Source organism: Pelophylax lessonae (genome assembly GCF_965119305.1).
Source record: "Pelophylax lessonae genome assembly, chromosome: 8".
Taxonomy (NCBI): domain Eukaryota; kingdom Metazoa; phylum Chordata; class Amphibia; order Anura; family Ranidae; genus Pelophylax; species Pelophylax lessonae.
This window is the reverse complement of record NC_138775.1, coordinates 206479692-206498414: the sequence shown is the minus strand read 5'-3', so window position 1 is coordinate 206498414 and position 18723 is coordinate 206479692. Positions and strand designations below refer to the sequence as shown.

The following is an 18723-nucleotide window of genomic DNA, read 5'->3' as shown; positions in this document are numbered from 1 at the left end:
GCAGTGTTAGTAGGTAGAGCTTAGCACGGTAAATCCTTCCTTAAACAGAAGATACTTCAGTCCATCACATATACCAAAAATAGGCGGATTCTACCTCATTTCTGGACTGTGGATAGAGCCATGCAAATTCTTTCTTTATTAGCCCCTTTGGCGAGATAAAACCTAATATTATAAAACAGAATATTATGGAGTAACAAGTGAACAAGCGCGTGAATTTGTGTGAAACGCGTCTACCATATCCATTCTGCTGTACCTGTGTATGCACTGTTAGCTCAAATCTCGTCAGGAGGCAATTTCACAATGATATACGGCCCTTCAGTTGCTAACCCCCCCCCCCCCCCCCTTAGATAGTGAATTCTCTCTCATCCGGCCAGGAATTGTGACGACACATAGCACTCAAACTTAGCGCAGACACAACTGATTTTATTGCAAGTTTCGCTCATATTTAAGGCACGTTTTGAGCGGGATAGACTGCTCCAAACTGGTTACAATTCATCAGCCAAATTAACAATAGCACATATCTCACAGAACAGTACATGAAAGGGCTTTTGTTTTCGCTATGCATCTGTGTCAATATGAGGTGTTCTTGTATCTGAATCTGTGTTTTGTGGGACGAGTAGCTCTGTCTGTATTCAGTTGTCATGTGTTAATGCAAGCAATTGTCAAATGTGTTTAGGTGGTGTCAGTAATTTCCATGCGCAGACTTAACCCTGTCAAGTGTCCAAATGAATGAATGAAAAGATGTTTAACATGTCGTGTAAATGCAAAACACAGCTGTCTGATGTCCAGGGGCGTATGAATGAGTGTCAGTCTGGCTCGTTACCATGCAAATGCAAGGGCCCACACTCCATCACAGAATGGGCATAAACTGAAATGTATAGGAAATAAGGCATGTTAATACAATCTTTCATGCACGAATAAAGAAATTCCTTCATTTATTTTAGAACACGTGTCAAGCACAAGGCCTGGGGACCAAATCTGGCCCACATGTGGTCCTCACACCTCTCCTGCAGCTGCAGCACCCTCCTCATCTTTGCCCCCACCTTGTCCCAGCAGCTGGCAGCATAGAGGAGAACAGAACTTTTCCGCCAGATCCTTTTCAGCTACAGCACCCCCTTATCTCCACCTCCCCTGGTCTCAGCATTCAGCAGACTCCAGCAGCTGACTCCAGCCCTCCTCTGGTCTTTCTCCAGACCCTGCACTTTCTGCTTTTTAGCGCTGCCACCAGCTTCTTCCCAGCAGCAGCACCGCTGCTGTGATGGAAGGTGGGGGGGGGGGGGTCTGGGAGACTCTTGACTTCTGATGGCGGGGGGCTCTTGAAATCTAAAGTACCGAGGAAGAGGGTGCTCTGGACATCTAGTCTTACAGATACAACTAGCTCTTTTTAAAGGGCAATCATAATGGCAATGTTGTTCACAACGAAATTGAGTTTGATACCCCTGCTTTAGAGGCTCCAGAAACAAAAAATAACATGCACATTTTTTACCTGCAAAAAAAAATGCATTTATTATTTTTTGTCAAAGCATGAACTTATCCTTTAATGCTAGGAGTCCCCTGGTTCTCAATATTAGGATTCAGGCATGGGGCTGATAGGGATACCCTTGCCCTGCATGCTGGGGTTTATTTAAGAGGCCAACAACCAACCCCATTCCATACTGAAAATGTATTTTTTTTGCCTCGATGTGATTTTGAACTCTATAAACTGTACACCTAAACAGATTAGCAATGTGCACCCCTAATAAAGCTGCTGCTAGTCCTAGTCAATTCAGAATTTTATAAGGCCATAAAAATAAACACAATAGGTGTGTATTCTTGCTTAAAACATTTTTGTGATTATTCTTCTCCTAGCATTGTTTGTTTTTCTTTTTTTTTTTCTCAGCGCCAGTTTTCCTGTAATTCACAAGTATGGATGTATATGCTGTATATTCTGGACGAGATGACAGGCATGAAAGAGCAAACGATTGAGTTGCAAAGACAGCTGACACCCGCGCAGATTTGTCATTCTTCTAAAGGCTAACATAGATTCCTAAACTTGTTTGCATAGGGCTGTATACATATACCACCTGGACAAATATTAAATGTCCTAAAGGCCTCTAAGCGCCTATGGTTTGGCTTAGTGCACCATCATAGGAATTTCAGCCGGGCATCTAGTTCCTTATGAAAAAAAAATTACTTTCAGTAAATCTTTGTGTAACGTTATCTATGCATGTAAACTGCTTTAGATACAAGATCATTTTTAAATACTGTATAAAACATTTACAAGTCTACTATATTACCTGTTAAAATATTATTTCTCCTTCATTCATTGATGGACACAGCTCCTGTCATTCTTGACCATTGGGTTATGCTGCCCCCTACAGGAGTAGGACACTAGGCAGAAAAGACTTCTGGGTATACCCATGGGCAGTCCCAGGGGGTATACTCCCTCTTCCTGCTATAGTCACTCAGTTTTTTTTCTGCCTAGACAGGAGTAAGGACCTAGTTCCTTGCTTGTATCTTTGGTCCTGTCAAAATTTTTTAGATGGAAAATGTTTTTCTTCCTGGATTTTTCCTGTGAGATCTACGATCAGCTCCCAGACTGAGTGACGGGCTGGATAATCTAGATCCAGTGGTCACTCCAGTCTGGCAAGTGAGCGCGCAGGTCAAACGTGACATAGCCCCACGAGTTAAACGTCTCATGAGGTCGCATAGGACCTGGCTTGAGTCTCATCGTTTCTCCTTGCCGACAGCCCCCCTATTTTGATGGAGAGGAGGGTCTGTCTGGAGCGGTGCCCACCTGGTTCCGTGTATGAGTAGCTACCTCCTCTCTACCCCTGGAGGGTTTTGCGGTGGACGTGGGTGGTATGGGGTGGTATGGTTGAACCCTCGGGTTCCCCTCCTTCCTGCAGGCATCCCCCTTGCCAAGTCCCTCATTTAGCCTCCCCCCCCCCCCCTCCATATACGCTGGGGATTTTTTTTTTTTTTTTGTGGCCTGGCCACTTTTCTGGGGTGGGGACAGGAAGCTAACTGGTGATGGGGGCCTGAGGGTGTGCGCTGCCGGCGATCGGACGATTGATTTCGCAGGGCGGAGGGGGTTTTACCTGGTGGTCTCACATCTGGGTCTCTGTAAGCCTCGTGGTGCTGCCATTTTGTTGTAGCCTATGTATTCCTATACACGGCGGCCATGTTTGTGTAGCTGGTGGCCATTTTTCTTGTGGTTTGCCATTGCAAATAGTGGCAGCCATGAAAGTGGAGCCCTATGGGCGGCGATTTCGGCGGTGGGAGCTCCTCCTTATCCCCTGGTGCTGACTCCTGGATCATGTTAGCTTCCTGATCGCCGCACGTGTAGTGCAGATTCTTCTGGTGGTTGCAGGTGCCTGTGTCGGTGGGTGGTGAGACCGGTGGGGTCCTCGCCCTCTCTCCTGAGGATCGTTCTGTGCCTTGTACTTGGCGACTGGGTGGAGCTTAACAGTGTGTTACACTTGTGGGGTCCCCCTAGTGACTCATGGAGTCTTTGGAGCAGGTCTCCCCAGCTGATCACCTCTCTGAGACTGCGGGTCCCAACCGCCCATCCATACACTGATGGCGGTCCTGGAGTCCCTTGTGTCCCGAGTGGAGGTGGCTTGCGGGTGACGGGCTAGCAAAAAGCGCCCCCCCCCCCTCCGCCTTCCCCTGCTTCATCTGTCTCCTCAGATCCTGAATCTGATTTGGCCACCGTGAACATGGGTCACCCTTCTTGGTCTGCAACCACATGCCTGGAATCCTGTTAGTGAGGATGATTCCTCCATGTCTGCGACTGCGCACGAAAAGGCGCTGGTGGAAGCACTGGTTGTATCTGTGTGTGAGACCCTAAAGATGGAGGACGCAGTTGAAGCTGCGACGGATGCGCAGGTACCCTTTGGTACTCACAAGCCATCCAGTGCGGCAAAGGTGTTTCCTTTCCCCGCCTATTTTGACAGAATTGTCGCTAAAGTGTGGGGACAACCAAAGCGGACCTGTGGGGATCCTACGCGATTTTACTAGGCGATACTCTTATGAGGAGTCCCTTATTAAGAAGTAGACTGTACCACCGGTGGTGGACCCTCAGGTTTGCAGATTAAACAAGGCAACCATGATTCCGGCTGACCGGAAGGCGGAGGCTGTGGCCCGCACTACGTACACCATAGCTGGTTCAGCAATGAGGCCGGTATTTACCATTGCCCTGGTGTCGCAAACCCTGACCGAGTGGGCTAAGCTCCTATGCCATGACCTGGAGGGAGAACAGCTCCCCCTGCCTTTGCTGAGCTAGTGGACTAGCTGGTCCAAGGGCTGCAGTTTATCTGTGATGCCTCTCTGGATGCGGCTCCCCTGATGGCTCGCCTCTCTGTTTTGGCGGTGGTCCTTCGGCATGTCTTTTGGCTCAAATGCTGGTCTGCGGACCAGACTTCTGAAAAGGCCTGGACTGATTTTCCTTTTTTACGGAGATCGCCTGTTTGGAGCTACCCTGGATGACATCTTTAGAGTTCTCACAGGGGGGAAGAGTACCTGTCTTCCACAGGCTACTAAGGGCTAGGAACCTCAAAGTAGACCTTCCTTCTCGGCTCATACGTTTTTTTTTTTTTTTTTAGTCCCTCAGGGTCAATTGACAAGGGCTCAAAGCCTTTCAGGGCCTCCTCTGGCGGATCCAAACGACCCTGATCTGGCAAGCCAAGAGTGGGCTTCTCCAGACCCGCAGACAAGGCTCCTTCAGCATGAAGGTGCGTCCTCATCCGTTTTGGGGGTGGGGTTTCCTGACCTGTGGACTTTCCTGGTGCAAGACAAGTGGGTCCACAAAGTAATTCGGTCCGGCTATAAGATCGAGTTTCACTCTTCTCCCCCGGCAAGGTCTTTTCCTTCCAACCTGCACCTGTCCCCTGACCGGTTATAGGGTCTGTTTGGAGCGTTAAAAGACCTGTTCCTTCAAGCAGTGATTGTCCCAGTTCCCATATCAGAATGTTTTCAGGGTTTTTTACTCAAACCGGTTCACATTCCCCCAGGAAGGAAGGCAAAGTGCGTCCAGTCGTGGACTTCAAGGCGTTAAACTGCTTTGTGCGAGTATAGAAGATCAGAATGGAGTCCATTCGAACGGTGATGGCATCCCTGCATCAGGGGGATTTCCTTGCCTCTATAGCTAGCAAGGATGCCCATCTTCACATTCCAATTAGTGCCAGTCACCAGCGTTTTCTTTGCTTTGCTGTGGGAGAGGAGCATTATCAGTTTGTGGGGTTACCCTTTTTTTTTTTTTTTTTTTGTCTCGCCTCCGCTCCTCGGGTCTTCACAAAAGTGTTGGCTCCAGTGTAAGCCTTGCTACGCCAACAGGGGGTTACTTGGATGATCTCCTTCTGCGAGGTGGAGAACCTGGAAAACGCAATACGAATTCTGCATGAGTTCGGCTCGATTCTGAATTTTCAGAAGTCTTCCCTGGCTCCGTCCACAAAGCTGGACTATTTGGGCCTGACTCTGGACTCGGCCTTAGCCAGATTGCTCCTTCCTCTGGACAAACTACACAAATTGCAAACTGCAATTTGCCTCCTGCTGTCCAACAAATGGTTATTCCTCCGGACTTGCTTGCAGGTGCTGGGCCTGATGGTATCTACCTTTTTTTAAGGCGGTTCCGTTTGCACATTTCCATAGGAGGTCCCTGCAAAGGGAGATTCTAACCAAGTGGGACAAGACTCCGCAGTCTCTGGACAATCTGATGCGGCTGAGTGGGGGAACGAAGGAGTCCCTGATATGGTGGCTTTGCCCTCCGGTACTTCGACTGGGGAAATCCTTCCTCCCTTGTATTGGACAGTGGTCCCCACGGATGCCAGACTGTCCGGCTGGGGAGGTGTCTATGGCAAGCATTCTGCTCAGGGGTTCTGGACGCTGGAAGAGTCCAGACTACCGATCATAGTCTTGGAACTCGGAGCGATCAGACTGTCTGGATCATTGGACAGATCATCTTCAGGGATGCCCAGTGTGCATTCAGTCGAACAATGCCACGGCCTTGGCTTATGTCAATCATCAAGGGGGCACAAGAAGTGCCCTGGCAACTCTGAAGGTAGCCAGCATTCTAAGATGAGCAGAAGAGTTTGTTCCAGTCCTCTCCGCTGTACACATTCCCGGGGTGGAAAATTGCCAGGTGCATTACCTCAGTCTGCAGGCATTGGACCATGGGGAGTGGTCCCTTCATCCCGAGGTGTTTTATCAGCTGTCTCTGGTGGGGCAACCCCGAGGTGGATCTGTTGGCATCTCGCCTCAACAGAATGGTGTCAAGGTTTGTGGCTCGGTCAAGGGATCCACTGGCGGACACTACAGACACGCTGTTGGCCCCGTGGGGTCAGTATCGTCTGATATACGCCTTCCCTCCTCTCAGGCTTCTGCCCAGACTCCTACGCAGGATCGAGGCAGAAAGGATTGCGGTCGTCTTAGTGGCTCCGGACTGGCCTCACCGGGCTTGGTACGCCGATCTGGTGCGGTTGGTCACTGACGTTCCTTGGAAGCTTCCTCTCGGGGAGGATCTGCTGTCTCGAGGACCGATCTTCCATCCTGCTTTACAGTCGCTGGCTTTGACGGCTTGGCTTTTGAACGCCAGGTGCTAAAGGATAGAGGTTTGTCTGAGTTGGTGATTCCTATGTTAAAAGCTAGGAAATCTACTTCTAGGAGGATCTACAATCGTATGTAAAAGATGTACATTGCATGGAGGGAGTCTTTTGGGGTTTAACCTCGCTTCTTCTCGGTGGCTCGGATCTTCACCTTCCTTCAATGGGGGTTGAACAGAAATTGATCTGGAGTACCATCAAGGGCCAGGTATCAGCCTTGGTCTTTTTCCAACGACCTTTGACCACACACTCCCTTTACAATTGGGCTCTGGAAGGCTGTGTAGTAATGATCAGACTAGCCAATAATTGCTTTGAAAAGCAGAATTGTTCCTGTGATTTTTCTCATCGTGTGTAATAGGCGTAAGTCCTGTAAGTTGCGAGGTGGGGCCTCCATGGATTGACCTTGTTTTTCCAGCACATCCCACAGATGCTCAATTAGATTAAGATCTGGAGAATTTGGCGGCCAAGTCAACACCTTAAACTTTTTGTTGTGTTCCTCAAACCGTTCTTGAATTTGAGGCCATCTTTTTCCATTGCTCCGTGGTCCAGTTCTGATGCTAAAGTGTCCATTGGAAGAGCTTTTGGCTGTGGACATGGGTCAGCAACAAACTGCGATGCACTGTGTGTTCTGACACCTTTCTTGGAGCACCAGCATTCACTTTTTCAGCAATTTTAAGCTACTGTAGCTCTTTTTTATTGTATCTGACTACATGGGCTAGCCTTACCTGCCCGTGATTCTGTCGCTGGTTCTCCTACCCTGGGTTGCTTTTGGTAGATGCAGACCAGGAACATTCCTCAAGCACTTCAGTTTTGCTCTGATCTGTCGTCTAGCCATTTTTTTATGGTCCTTGTCAGTCGTTCAAATTTTGTTCTGTTTTCAACACATGAACTTAAGGGAAAACATGTTCACTGGCTGCCTAATATATTCCACCCACTTTCATATGCCATTATAATGAAGTAATCAATAGCGTTCATGTTACCCTGTCAGTGGTCATAATGTTATGGCTGGTGTGTGTGTGTGTGTGTGTGTAGGTGGGAGGGCTTCTTGGACTGTAAGCTTCTTGATCAGAGTGTACAATAAATGTAAAGCGCTGCGTAAATTAGCTTTACTATATACAATAAATACTGGTGTAGCATCCTCTTAGGTAGGTGATAGAGTATAATTTTTGGCTCTCTGCCTATCAGAGGAGCAGCAGGCAAATCTATATTGCTTTCTGTCTAGCAGAGAGCAGGATCTGTGAGTTATGTCTGCTCAGTGTGCTCAGTATGTGATTCATTGAGTCTAGAGAGTGTTTCACACTGGTCCAATAGGGAGGCATGTTGGACAGTGGCAGTAAACCTTACTGACTGAATACATAGGCTTTGATACAGTCCTGGCAATTGGTAGGGGGCAGGTTGCCCCGGAGCATTCTGGGATACTGTATAAAAGCCAGAGGCACATGTGCTGCGAGGTCTTTGGCTGGAGAGCAGAGTCCCGGAGGGAGGGAGCGGCTGCCTCCTCTGTAGCAGTGGCATGCGGTCGCAGGAGGTCATTCTGAGGGCCAGAGGAACGGATGAGAGGAGCTGAACTCAGAGGTCCAGGAGAGCTGACTGAAGGGGGGGGGGGGGACACTGAAGACCCTGGGACCACAGTATCATGACTACAGGGACTCGTGCCAAGGGGCCTGACCTGAGGGGGCCACCCCATGTGTAGGCTAGTCAGTGGACGGGTGTCAGCAGTGGAGAGAGAGGATGCTAATGCGAGTGTCCTGAAGAGATTTGCTAATCCACAAAGTCGTCTTCGAAAAAGAGACAATTCCCAAATTCACCTATAGTGGCAGGGTGAATCAAAAGCATGTCTGTACCTGAAGATAGGAGTCCTCAACCACTTGTGCATAGTTAATTTGGAGTATCCCAATATTCCCTTCTCCTATCCCTATTTATAATAAACACAAAAGAATCAAAATACCCCTGGACTGATTATTGGAGCGAGCCAAGGAAGGAGAATGCAAGGACTTGAAACTGTCATTTTTGTATGTTGGTAACTCAGGGGGACCCGAAAGTGTGAAATCTGGCAGTGCTACACTGGAAAAAAAATTAATACAATTAAAATCAAATGCTGGTGTTTTTGATTCTTGTCAGTGTAGTACCTAATATGGAAGCTTTAATAGCAATTAGCAACCATTTACATTGCCAAAATATAAGAAGTTGTCTCTCCTAGCACTTGGGAGGAAAACTGCTATAAGTATCACAGGTAAGTTTACATAATATAAAAATCTTTGCATTGGTATGTCCTTTGATTATGAGCTGCGGCAGTAATGAAGGTTGTTTGATAATTGTTAGCAGCAAAGAGCAGTTTTCTCCTACATGCACAGCAGTTAATGGGATTCAAGTGTAGGTCAACCCAAGAAGAGAATGTCCTTCTGTATCAGCACACCAGTTTTTACATGTATTGGCTGCATTTGTATTCTTATTTAGGCTTGGTATGTTTTCTGCAAATGCAGTAAAGTACCTGTTGATTCTGCCAGAAATCCAGTTTACTTGTAACTTCCTGTGCACTAAACTGGAATCTCCAACAATGGATCAGCTTTTAACAATATCAGCTTTCACCAGTTTTTTCTGTGAATTATAGAACATCCCCTCCATGTTATAGCAATAAGAGGAGGTGAGGATTATAGGCCAATCAGATAGGCAGCCAAGAGAGGCAGTGCTGTACCTCTATAGATATAGTTCAGTTAGTGAGTACTGTTACCCTAGGATAGGATATATGCTACTCACTGGATTAGCAGTTGAAAATTAAGGAAAGGCCTAAAAAAGAAAACAAATGCAGACCACATCCAATGAGTGTTGAGCTTCAGTAGAATAGTTTCTCTTACGTCCTCCGACAGTCGCCGCCTCTTCATATTCGTCACAATGGGGTATTAGACTTTGCTCCGAAGGAGTAGCTAGGCAACAGAATATGTTAAATTAAAGCTTTTAACATATCCCACCCTCAAGGGGTGGTCCCCTCAGTCAATACCCTCCTACTTCCTGCAACCATATCTCAGTTTCAATGTCTAGCTTGTCAGGAGTGGCTGGCTCTCTCTGTGCTGGGGCTTTGTGCCCCAGACTCTTTCTTCTTTTTTGATTTTTTGTTTGAGTTTTCTCTCTACCTTTACTTAGCTGTTCTTTTTGTCAGCATTAGTTAGTTCTTCTGATGAAGAGGATCATGCGGGCTGGGTCTCGGGCTGATCCCCCTGGTCGCAGGTCGTGGGTCAGTGGCTTCCCAGCCTGCCATCGAGCGTTCAGCCAGGTAACGCTCCTGGCACAGTGAACGACCCATCCCTGTTCGGTGCAGGGGTGATTGGTGAGGTGGCTACCTCACTGGACGCTGTGCGGTTTCTTAACCCCAATTTTGTGCGTCTTGTATGCGACTCTCCCTGCCTCATGTGCAGCGGCTTGTTCGCCTGTGCGGGTCCCCCACGCCATTGTGAGGTAAGTGTATCTATGTGGGGACCTGTCTGTCTGGGGGGGGGTGTCAGTCTGGGACTGTGTAACCTGCCTCTGTTCTCACTGTTTGTCTCCCTATCACTCGGCTGCATGCTGTGGGCTGCAAGGGGGGGGGGGGGAGCTGTGTGACACTGTGTGTGTCAGCCTTGTCAGTGTGAGAAGCTGTGTGCTGTGGGGCATGTTTTGTGGCATGTTTGGGCACTATACAGCGATCGCTGGGGCGATCTACCATGTTTTTTATATATGGCTAAAATGTGTGCATTACTGTACTGTGGAGCGGCGGTTTCGGCGCCAAACTGCGCCATTTTGCCTACACTCGCTCCGACCGCATGTTCTACATGCATGGCGGCCATTTTCTTGTAGCCTCCCATAGGCTTTAATAGAGCGCCCTGGTCGCATCACTTCCTCTTCTCCTGGGTACACCGATCGAGGCAGCAGCAGCGGCGAGGGTCTCCTCAGGTTATATCCTTCTTATCCATTGCCTGTGTCAGTTTTATTGTCCCTGTGGGGGTCTCATTGTGCTTGTGTGTGGTGCGGTGGGCTGCGCTCGCCGCGCTTGTTAAAGGGGCAGTTAACCCTTTATTATCCGGCATTTGATATTGGGGCAATGGATTCTCAGGAGGGCAAATTTCCTACCGCCTTGGTGGATAGCCAGGGGACCGCTGTTTCCCCCCCAGGGGGGGACTTAGCCACTATTGTGGCTGGCCTTGCTGCTCAGGTGCAGATGCTGGTGGCTGCTCAATCTACTAAGAGACCCAGAGTTTCTCTTTCCTCTGATTCTGAGGGTGAAGGTGATGGGGCTGTTATGGCAGGGGTCTCCTTATCGGGGTCCCGCTCCTCCCTGGATCTAGTGGGGTCCGAGGTGGAGGCTGAAGTTGAAGGGGTTGATAATTCTCCCCCTGGCTCGCCTGAAGAGCTTGCAATCATGGATGACTTGATTGCTTCCATAAAACAAACGCTGCGTTTGCAGGATGAAGTGTGTCCCCCCGCTGCCTTGGCGGCTTATGGGACGCAGAGAAAACGCAGGACGCCGCAGGTTTTTCCCTGCAATGATGATTTTCAGCGCGCTGTTAAGGAACAATGGCGCAATCTACGCAAACCTTTTGCTGTGCCAAGTAGGTTCAAGCTGCGTTATCCTTTCTCGCCTTCCACCGATGAACGGTGGTGTGTGCCACCCCCGGTGGATCACGCAATTGCGGTTTTAAACAAATCCACTGCGATTCCTGCAGAGGATTCCCCAGTGTTCCGTGATGCCACGGATAGGAGATTGGAGTCTCTTGCCCGTCATACTTACTCTGTTACGGGTTCTATGCTTAAGGCTCTGTTTGCCTCTCTCATGGCGGCCCAGGCTGTCGCAAGTTGGACGCAGATGCTTAGGCGCGTCCTGGTGGCCGATTCGGCCTTGCCGGCGACCCTGGATATGGTGGATCAAATCCACCAGGGTGTCATGTATCTGTGTGATGCGGACTTGGACTTAGTCCCGTTGGCTGCACGTGTGCACAGCGTGGCGGTGTTGTCTCGCCGCCTGGTTTGGTTAAAATGTTGGTCGGTGGACCAATCTTCACGTAAGACCTTAGCCAATCTGCCTTATGATGGGTCTCGCCTTTTTGGGGAGTCCTTGGATGTGTTGATTAAGGGGATCACCGGAGGTAAGAGCACTCTCTTGCCCCATTTCCCCAAGGCTAAGGGAGCTTCTGGGAAGAAGCATGCTAATTTTCGGCCCCCTCAGGGGTCCTTTCGTGCCTTTCGGTCGCACTACAAGGGCAAACCGTTCAAAGGTCAAGGCTCTAAAAAGAAGCCCTGGTCTGGGAAACAGAAGTCCGGTCAGTCCGAATCCGCAGCCCATAACAGTGCGGCCTGAAGGGGCGCCCTCACCCAGTTTTGGGGTGGGGGGACGCTTGCTCGGTTTTCTTCAACCCTGGTTGGCCCGCGTGCGGGACAGATGGGTTCAGGAGATCGTTCGATCTGGTTACAAGATCGAGTTTCTCTCTCGGCCGGAGAGCAGATTTTTCCCCTCAAATCTTCAGCTGTCTCCGGAGCGTTTACGGGACCTGCACCTGGCGGTGCAGAACCTGAGGGCTCAGGGAGTGGTGGTTCTGGTGCCTCATCGGGACAGATTTCGGTGGTTTTATTCCAATCTGTTCACCGTGCCCAGGAAGGAGGGCAAGGTTCGTCCAATTCTGGACTTGAAGGCTCTGAACCGCTCTGTGCGGGTTCGCAAGTTCCGCATGGAATCCCTGCGGTCGGTGGTGGCTGCCCTGGTTCCGGGGGAATTCATGGCCTCCATCGATTTGAAGGATGCGTATCTTCACATCCCCATTTTCGAGGGTCACCAGCGGTACCTTCGATTCGCCATTGCGGAGGATCACTACCAGTTCGTGGCGTTGCCTTTTGGTCTCGCCTCGGCTCCGCGGGTTTTCACCAAGGTGCTTGCACCGGTTCTGGCATTATTGGGAGCCCAGGGCATTTCTGTCCTGGGGTATCTGGACGACATTCTGGTTCGGTCTGCGACCAGCCAGGGTCTGGAGAAGGACCTGTCTGTCACGATGCAAACTCTGCAGGAGTTTGGTTGGACGATAAATTTTCCAAAGTCGACACTGAGTCCGTCGGTTCGTCTTCCCTACCTGGGAATGATCCTGGACTCGGTGCAGGCGAAGGTCTTCCTGCCGGAAGACAAACTCAGAACTCTTCAGGAGGAAGTCAGGTCCCTCAGGGACGTTCCGCTCTCGTCTCTGCGGACGTGCATGAAATGTCTGGGATTGATGGTCTCGGCCTTGGAGACGATTCCCTTCGCCCAGTTTCACACGCGGGGTCTCCAAGCGGAGATCCTGTCCATGTGGGACGGGCGACCTCAATCTCTGGGTCTTCAAATCTCATTAAATCATCGCACCAGAAGAGACCTTCTGTGGTGGCTCCAGTCCCCGATGGTGTCCGGGGGCAAGTCGTTTCGTCCTATCTCGTGGACGGTGATCACCACGGATGCCAGCCTGTCGGGCTGGGGTGGTGTTCTGGGCGTTCTGTCCGCCCAGGGAACTTGGTCGGAGGGGGAGTCCTCCCTTCCGATCAACATTCTGGAATTGCGTCGATAAATCTCTGTCTTCATCGCTGGACGGACCGGCTGCAGGGCTGCCCGGTTCGGGTGCAGACGGACAATGCCACGGCGGTGACCTACATCAACCACCAAGGGGGCACCAGGAGTGCCCGAGCGGCTCGAGAAGTGGCCGACATTCTGACTTGGGCCGAGACTCATGTCCCGGCGATAACGGCGGTGCACATTTCGGGGGGTGGAGAACTGGCAGGCGGACTATCTGAGTCGCCAGACCCTGGATCAGGGGGAATGGTCTCTCCACCCGGCTGTCTTCCAGATGTTGTGAGCGAAGTTGGGTCTTCCAGATGTGGACCTGTTCGCGTCTCGTCTCAACAACAAGGTGAGAAGGTTCGTGGCAAGGACGCGCGACCCTCGGGCAGATGCGTCGGACGCGTTAGTGGCCCCGTGGCATCAGTACAAGCTGATGTACGCGTTTCCACCGATTCAGTTGCTGTCCAGGTTCCTTCGCAGGTTACACTCGGAACGCAGCACGGTGATTCTTGTGGCACCGGACTGGCCTCGCCGGTCCTGGTACGCAGACCTCGTGAATCTGGCGGTCGACGCCCCGTGGCGTCTGCCTCTTCGAGACGATCTCCTGTCTCAAGGACCGATATACCATCCTGCTTTACAGTCGCTGGCTTTGACGGCCTGGCTGTTGAGACCGAGGTCCTGAAGGAGCAGGGTCTCTCCCCGGAGGTCGTTCATACCTTGATCAACGCGAGGAAGTCTTCCTCGGGGAAGGTTTACTACCGTACTTGGAAGGCCTATTTTGCCTGGTGTGAGTCCAGGGGGTTTTCACCCCGCACGTACTCGGTTTCCCGAGTGCTGTCCTTCCTTCAAACAGGTGTCGATCAGCGTTTGGCGCTGGCTACGATAAAGGGTCAGGTGTCTGCGCTGGCCGTTCTGTTTCAACGTCCCGTGGCTTCCAACTCCTTGGTTGGCACTTTTGTTCAGGGAGTGCGGCATCTGGTTCCTCCTAGGAGGGATCCTCTGCCCCCTTGGGACTTGAATCTCGTTTTATCTGTGTTACAACGTGCTCCTTTTGAACAGATCAGGGAGATCTCGTTGTCTATGTTGTCCAAAAAGGTCACCTTTTTGGTTGCGATCACTTCGGCTCGCAGAGTGTCGGAGCTGGCGGCTTTGTCCTGCAAGTCTCCGTATCTGGTTGTTCATTTGGATAAGGTGGTCTTGCGACCTAATCCTTCTTTTCTTCCGAAGCGAGTTTCGGAATTCCATCTTAATGAGGATATTGTCTTGCCTTCGCTGTGCGCGAAGCCTAAACATCCAAAGGAGGTGAGTCTACATTCTTTGGATGTTCGGGCGATAAGGGTTTACCTTAAATCGACTGAGTCTTTTCGAAAGACGGATTCCTTGTTTGTTCTTCCAGAGGGTCCTCGGAAGGGCATGGCGGCGTCGGCCTCTACCATCGCCAAATGGATCAGGCAGACCATTGAACAGGCATATGCTTTGCAGGGGAAGGTTCCCCCGGTGCCTGTGAAGGCGCACTCTACTAGGTCTCTGAGTACGTCTTGGGCCTGTCGTCATGGGGCTTCTGTAGCCCAGGTGTGTAAGGCGGCGACCTGGTCGACCGTGCACACTTTCACAAAATTCTACAAGGTAGATGTTCAGGCATCGGCGGATGCTTCCTTTGGCCGCAAGGTTCTTAGTGCGGCAGTTCCCTAGGGTCCCTTGTTGGGACCTCTGGCTGTTGGGATAGGTTTTTATCCCCTGGTTCTTTGTTTTTTCCTGGGTTGTTGCTCCTGTTGAGCAGTTTTTTTCCTGTTGCCCAGCTGGTTTCCTTCCTTTGGTAAGGTTCCTTTCTTTGATGCGGAGACTGCGTTGCCTTACGGCGCGGATGCGTTTCCCACCCCTCATATTTGCACTGCTTTGGGACGTCCCCATTGTGACGAATATGAAGAGGCGGCGACTGTCGGAGGATGTAAGAGAAAACGGAATTTTTGTAAAATCTTACCTGTAAAATTCCTTTCTCTGAGTCCTCCGACAGTCGCCGCCCCCGCCCCTCTTTTGGGGTTTGGTTGTATACTCTACTGCTATTCCACTGAAACTGAGATATGGTTGCAGGAAGTAGGAGGGTATTGACTGAGGGGACCACCCCTTGAGGGTGGGATATGTTAAAAGCTTTAATGTTAACATATTCTGTTGCCTAGCTGCTCCTTCAGAGCAAAGTCTAATACCCCATTGTGACGAATATGAAGAGGCGGCGACTGTCGGAGGACTCAGAGAAAGGAATTTTACAGGTAAGATTTTACAAAAATTCTGTTTTTCTTATGTGTCGTACTTCCTTTCCTTCCAGGTGATGGAAAGCGAGGAGTTCATGCTTCTCCCAGCCAATCAGCTGATTGATATTATTTCCAGCGATGAGCTGAATGTGCGCAGTGAAGAACAAGTATTTAATGCAGTCATGGCATGGGTGAAATACAGCATCCAAGAACGGAGGCCGCAGTTGCCACAGGTATGCTTTGTATTGAAAGAATTTTGGGTCCTGATGACTGTGTATGGCCCCTTTCAAACTTTTGAACCAATCAGCTCCGCCTGTTCATTTTTCAGGCTTAGGCGGACCTGATCAGGCCACCCATTCTACTCTATGGAGAGGCGGATGTCAGCGGAGATGTGTCAGATGACACCCGCCTGTCATCCGATCCAACAAGATCCGCTTAAAACTGACTGATTGTCGATACGTTTGCCATCCGTCCAACGGGTCAGATCGGATGAAAACGGACATGCTGTTGGTTTTCATCCGATCTCTCCATAGAGGAGAGCGTGACTCTGACAGGTCCATCTCTGCACAGTGAGCGGAGATGGACCTGTCATCTGAGCTAGCGGAGTCTGCCGAGAGGATCTGCCCTGTGAGAAAGGGGCCTAAATCTCCTGAAATCTTTGTATTTTATTTTTATCTTATCTTAGAAAAATGTAGTAGTTCATGCAAATGCCTTTTTTAGAAATCAAACGTTTAATTTTACTAAATAATATTCTGAGATTCAATAAACATTTGCTTTCTTCTAGTTCTTACCTGTAACTCCTAAAGAGAAAATGAGGGGTATTTTTTAATGCTGATGTTTACACAAAATTCATGCCCTTGCCTCAATCCAATATGGCCATATTGCAAATACTCACCCCACACAGAGAACCCAGTTCAGCCATGTTCATCTTTGACATCATCGGGAGGCCTCCGATGATGCGCTGCTAGGCTCGCCCTCCTTATTGAATGGGTTGATGTTTGAGGCTCCAAGGGGGTAATTTTGTTTTAGTTTTATTATGTCTGAAGAATAAACGTTTGTATCACTTTTTTTCTTAGGTTCTACAGCATGTCAGATTGCCTCTGCTTAGTCCCAAATTTCTGGTAGGAACAGTGGGATCTGATCCACTCATTAAGAGCGATGAAGAATGCAGGTCTGTCACATAGAAATGTTTCCTTTTTTTGATATCGGTAAATAGAGTTGGTAGACCTCAGCTTTAGACCCTTTTTGAACTCCCATGAATTAAAGGATAAGGACTGCACTCGTTTCCATGTTCAGTGACCATGGTAATAGATGGGTGCGTGCAGTAATGTTAGCGAATGGCGCCTCATAAATCATAGTAAAACGATGAGACGTCACCAGCACTCCCTTGCAATCCTATACAATCCATTTATTAGTGCAATATCATATTGGTCTAATAAGCCAACATTTCTGGACCACACGGTCCCTCAGGGTGACATAGTGAACTCTTACATTGAACTCCTGTAATATCTAATTCACCTGCTCAGAGTTGTTGACAAACTTTGAAATTGTGTCCTTTGAAATAGAACTGTGGAGGCATTGAGTCAATGGGGGGGGGGGGGGGGTCTCCGGTTGAAATGCAGGCCCCCCCCCCTTTTTCTTTTTCTTTTTTTTTGAGGAAAGACAATGGATGATAGTTATTTATTAGACCTACTTCTGTCAAAAGTGAATGCTAGAAATTTTGTTTCGATCAGTGACTGCAGCTGCTGATCACTGTGTTCCACTTGTGTGGATGGAGAAATCAGTTTTTGTTTTTTTTGTTCAGCCCACTGGATAATCAAAGAGTCATCAAGGAAAGTAGTTAGTTACTTTTAAGGTTGATCACACATATCCCTGTTACATTTGCTAAAAGATTTTGTATAGCCAGTACTGCTATTTAAATGTACTGATTTTACTTGTATTTTTTATTCAAAGGGACTTGGTAGATGAAGCCAAGAACTATCTTCTTCTGCCTCAGGAACGTCCTCTAATGCAAGGGCCCAGGACAAGGCCTCGAAAACCCATTCGTTGTGGAGAAGTGCTGTTTGCAGGTACATTTTATATTGTCAAGATTGATATAAAGCAGTTTATGATTTTACCGTAGGTTGTGTGGTTTAACTTAATAGTTGTTTGTTTTTTTTTTTTTTACTTATTACTTTCATACCAGCAAAATGTCATTGGGTAGATACATGTTAGAAGTTAGGTTTTGCGCAATATGCATTCCATTCATGTATATATGACCAAGTGGAATCGCTCATATCTAACTGTGATCCTGTACATTGAAATATGCAGACAAACTTCCCAGAGATTCAGAAGAGCCATTTCAATAAATGTTTTCTCTAAATCTTCCTAAAGTTAACATGATTGATGACTCTTTTTTTCTGTACTGGTGGAAGGTTTAACTACAGGTGCATCTAATAAAATTAGAATATCATCAAAAAGTTAATTTATTTCAGTAATTCAGTTCAAAAAGTGTTTTTTTTTTATAGATACGTTACACAGAGTGAAATATTTCAAGTGTTTCTTTTAATTTAGATGATTATGGCTTTCAGCTGGTCAGCAGAGGGAAGCATGAAGGGCTTTAGAATTTCCTGGTAGTGGGCTGCGCTGAAATTGGACTTGATAAAACACAGTGGACCAACACCAGCAGATGACATGGCTCTGTAGGTGATTTCCAGATCCCATTCCTGAACGGCCAGAAACTCAATATCTTCCAGTGCCCAGAGCACTTTTGAGATGTTCAGGATCTCTTCTCTGTAATCTGTAATTTTCTCTAACCGCCACTCCAAATCGCTCCCAATGTCGGGGTCCTGTGACCACTTCTCCAATGACAGCCCCGGGCCACTGCAGCAAAAGCCTTCCGTTAGGCTGTTGTCCGCTGTCCATGGGCACACTTGGGTTACATACCAGTGGAGCGCTCTGTAGCTCTCGTCCAACCGCCTCTCCGCTTGGACCAGCCTACTTAACTCCGCTTTCCATTCCTTGTGCTGTTTATCTCCCAAAACCAGCACCCACAATCTATACTGCGACCAGTACCTTTCCTGGATGGGGGGAGGATTATTCCCTGGTGTCGCTGCTCACAGGCTAGCATTTCCTCCCAGAGTTCCAAGCGGATTAAATGATACCATCCTAGCAGGACCTGCTCTGACAATGGTCCCCTGTGCTGTATCCGCATCTCTCGCAACCTCCTTCCAAATTCCTCTTCCATGGCGGCTGGTATCTGTACCTCTCCTCTTCTGCTATCCGGACCTTGTATCCCAGTGGATGTTTGGATGTCCCAGACTGCAGGAAACATCCCACTGCTGCCAACCAATATAACGAAACCGGG

The 18723-nt window shown here is 48.9% G+C and overlaps 1 protein-coding gene across 3 annotated transcripts in view; it reads left to right on the top strand.

Moving 5' to 3' along the window:
• KLHL20 (kelch like family member 20) overlaps window positions 1-18723 on the top strand; it is a 107227-nt gene that overhangs the window by 60801 nt on the left and 27703 nt on the right. For all 3 annotated transcript variants that reach the window (XM_082266469.1, XM_082266470.1, XM_082266471.1), the window contains 3 exons: window positions 15452-15610; window positions 16454-16548; window positions 17331-17446. In XM_082266469.1, the coding sequence (XP_082122595.1) occupies window positions 15452-15610; window positions 16454-16548; window positions 17331-17446 (370 nt within the window). The remainder of the gene's footprint in view (window positions 1-15451; window positions 15611-16453; window positions 16549-17330; window positions 17447-18723) is intronic.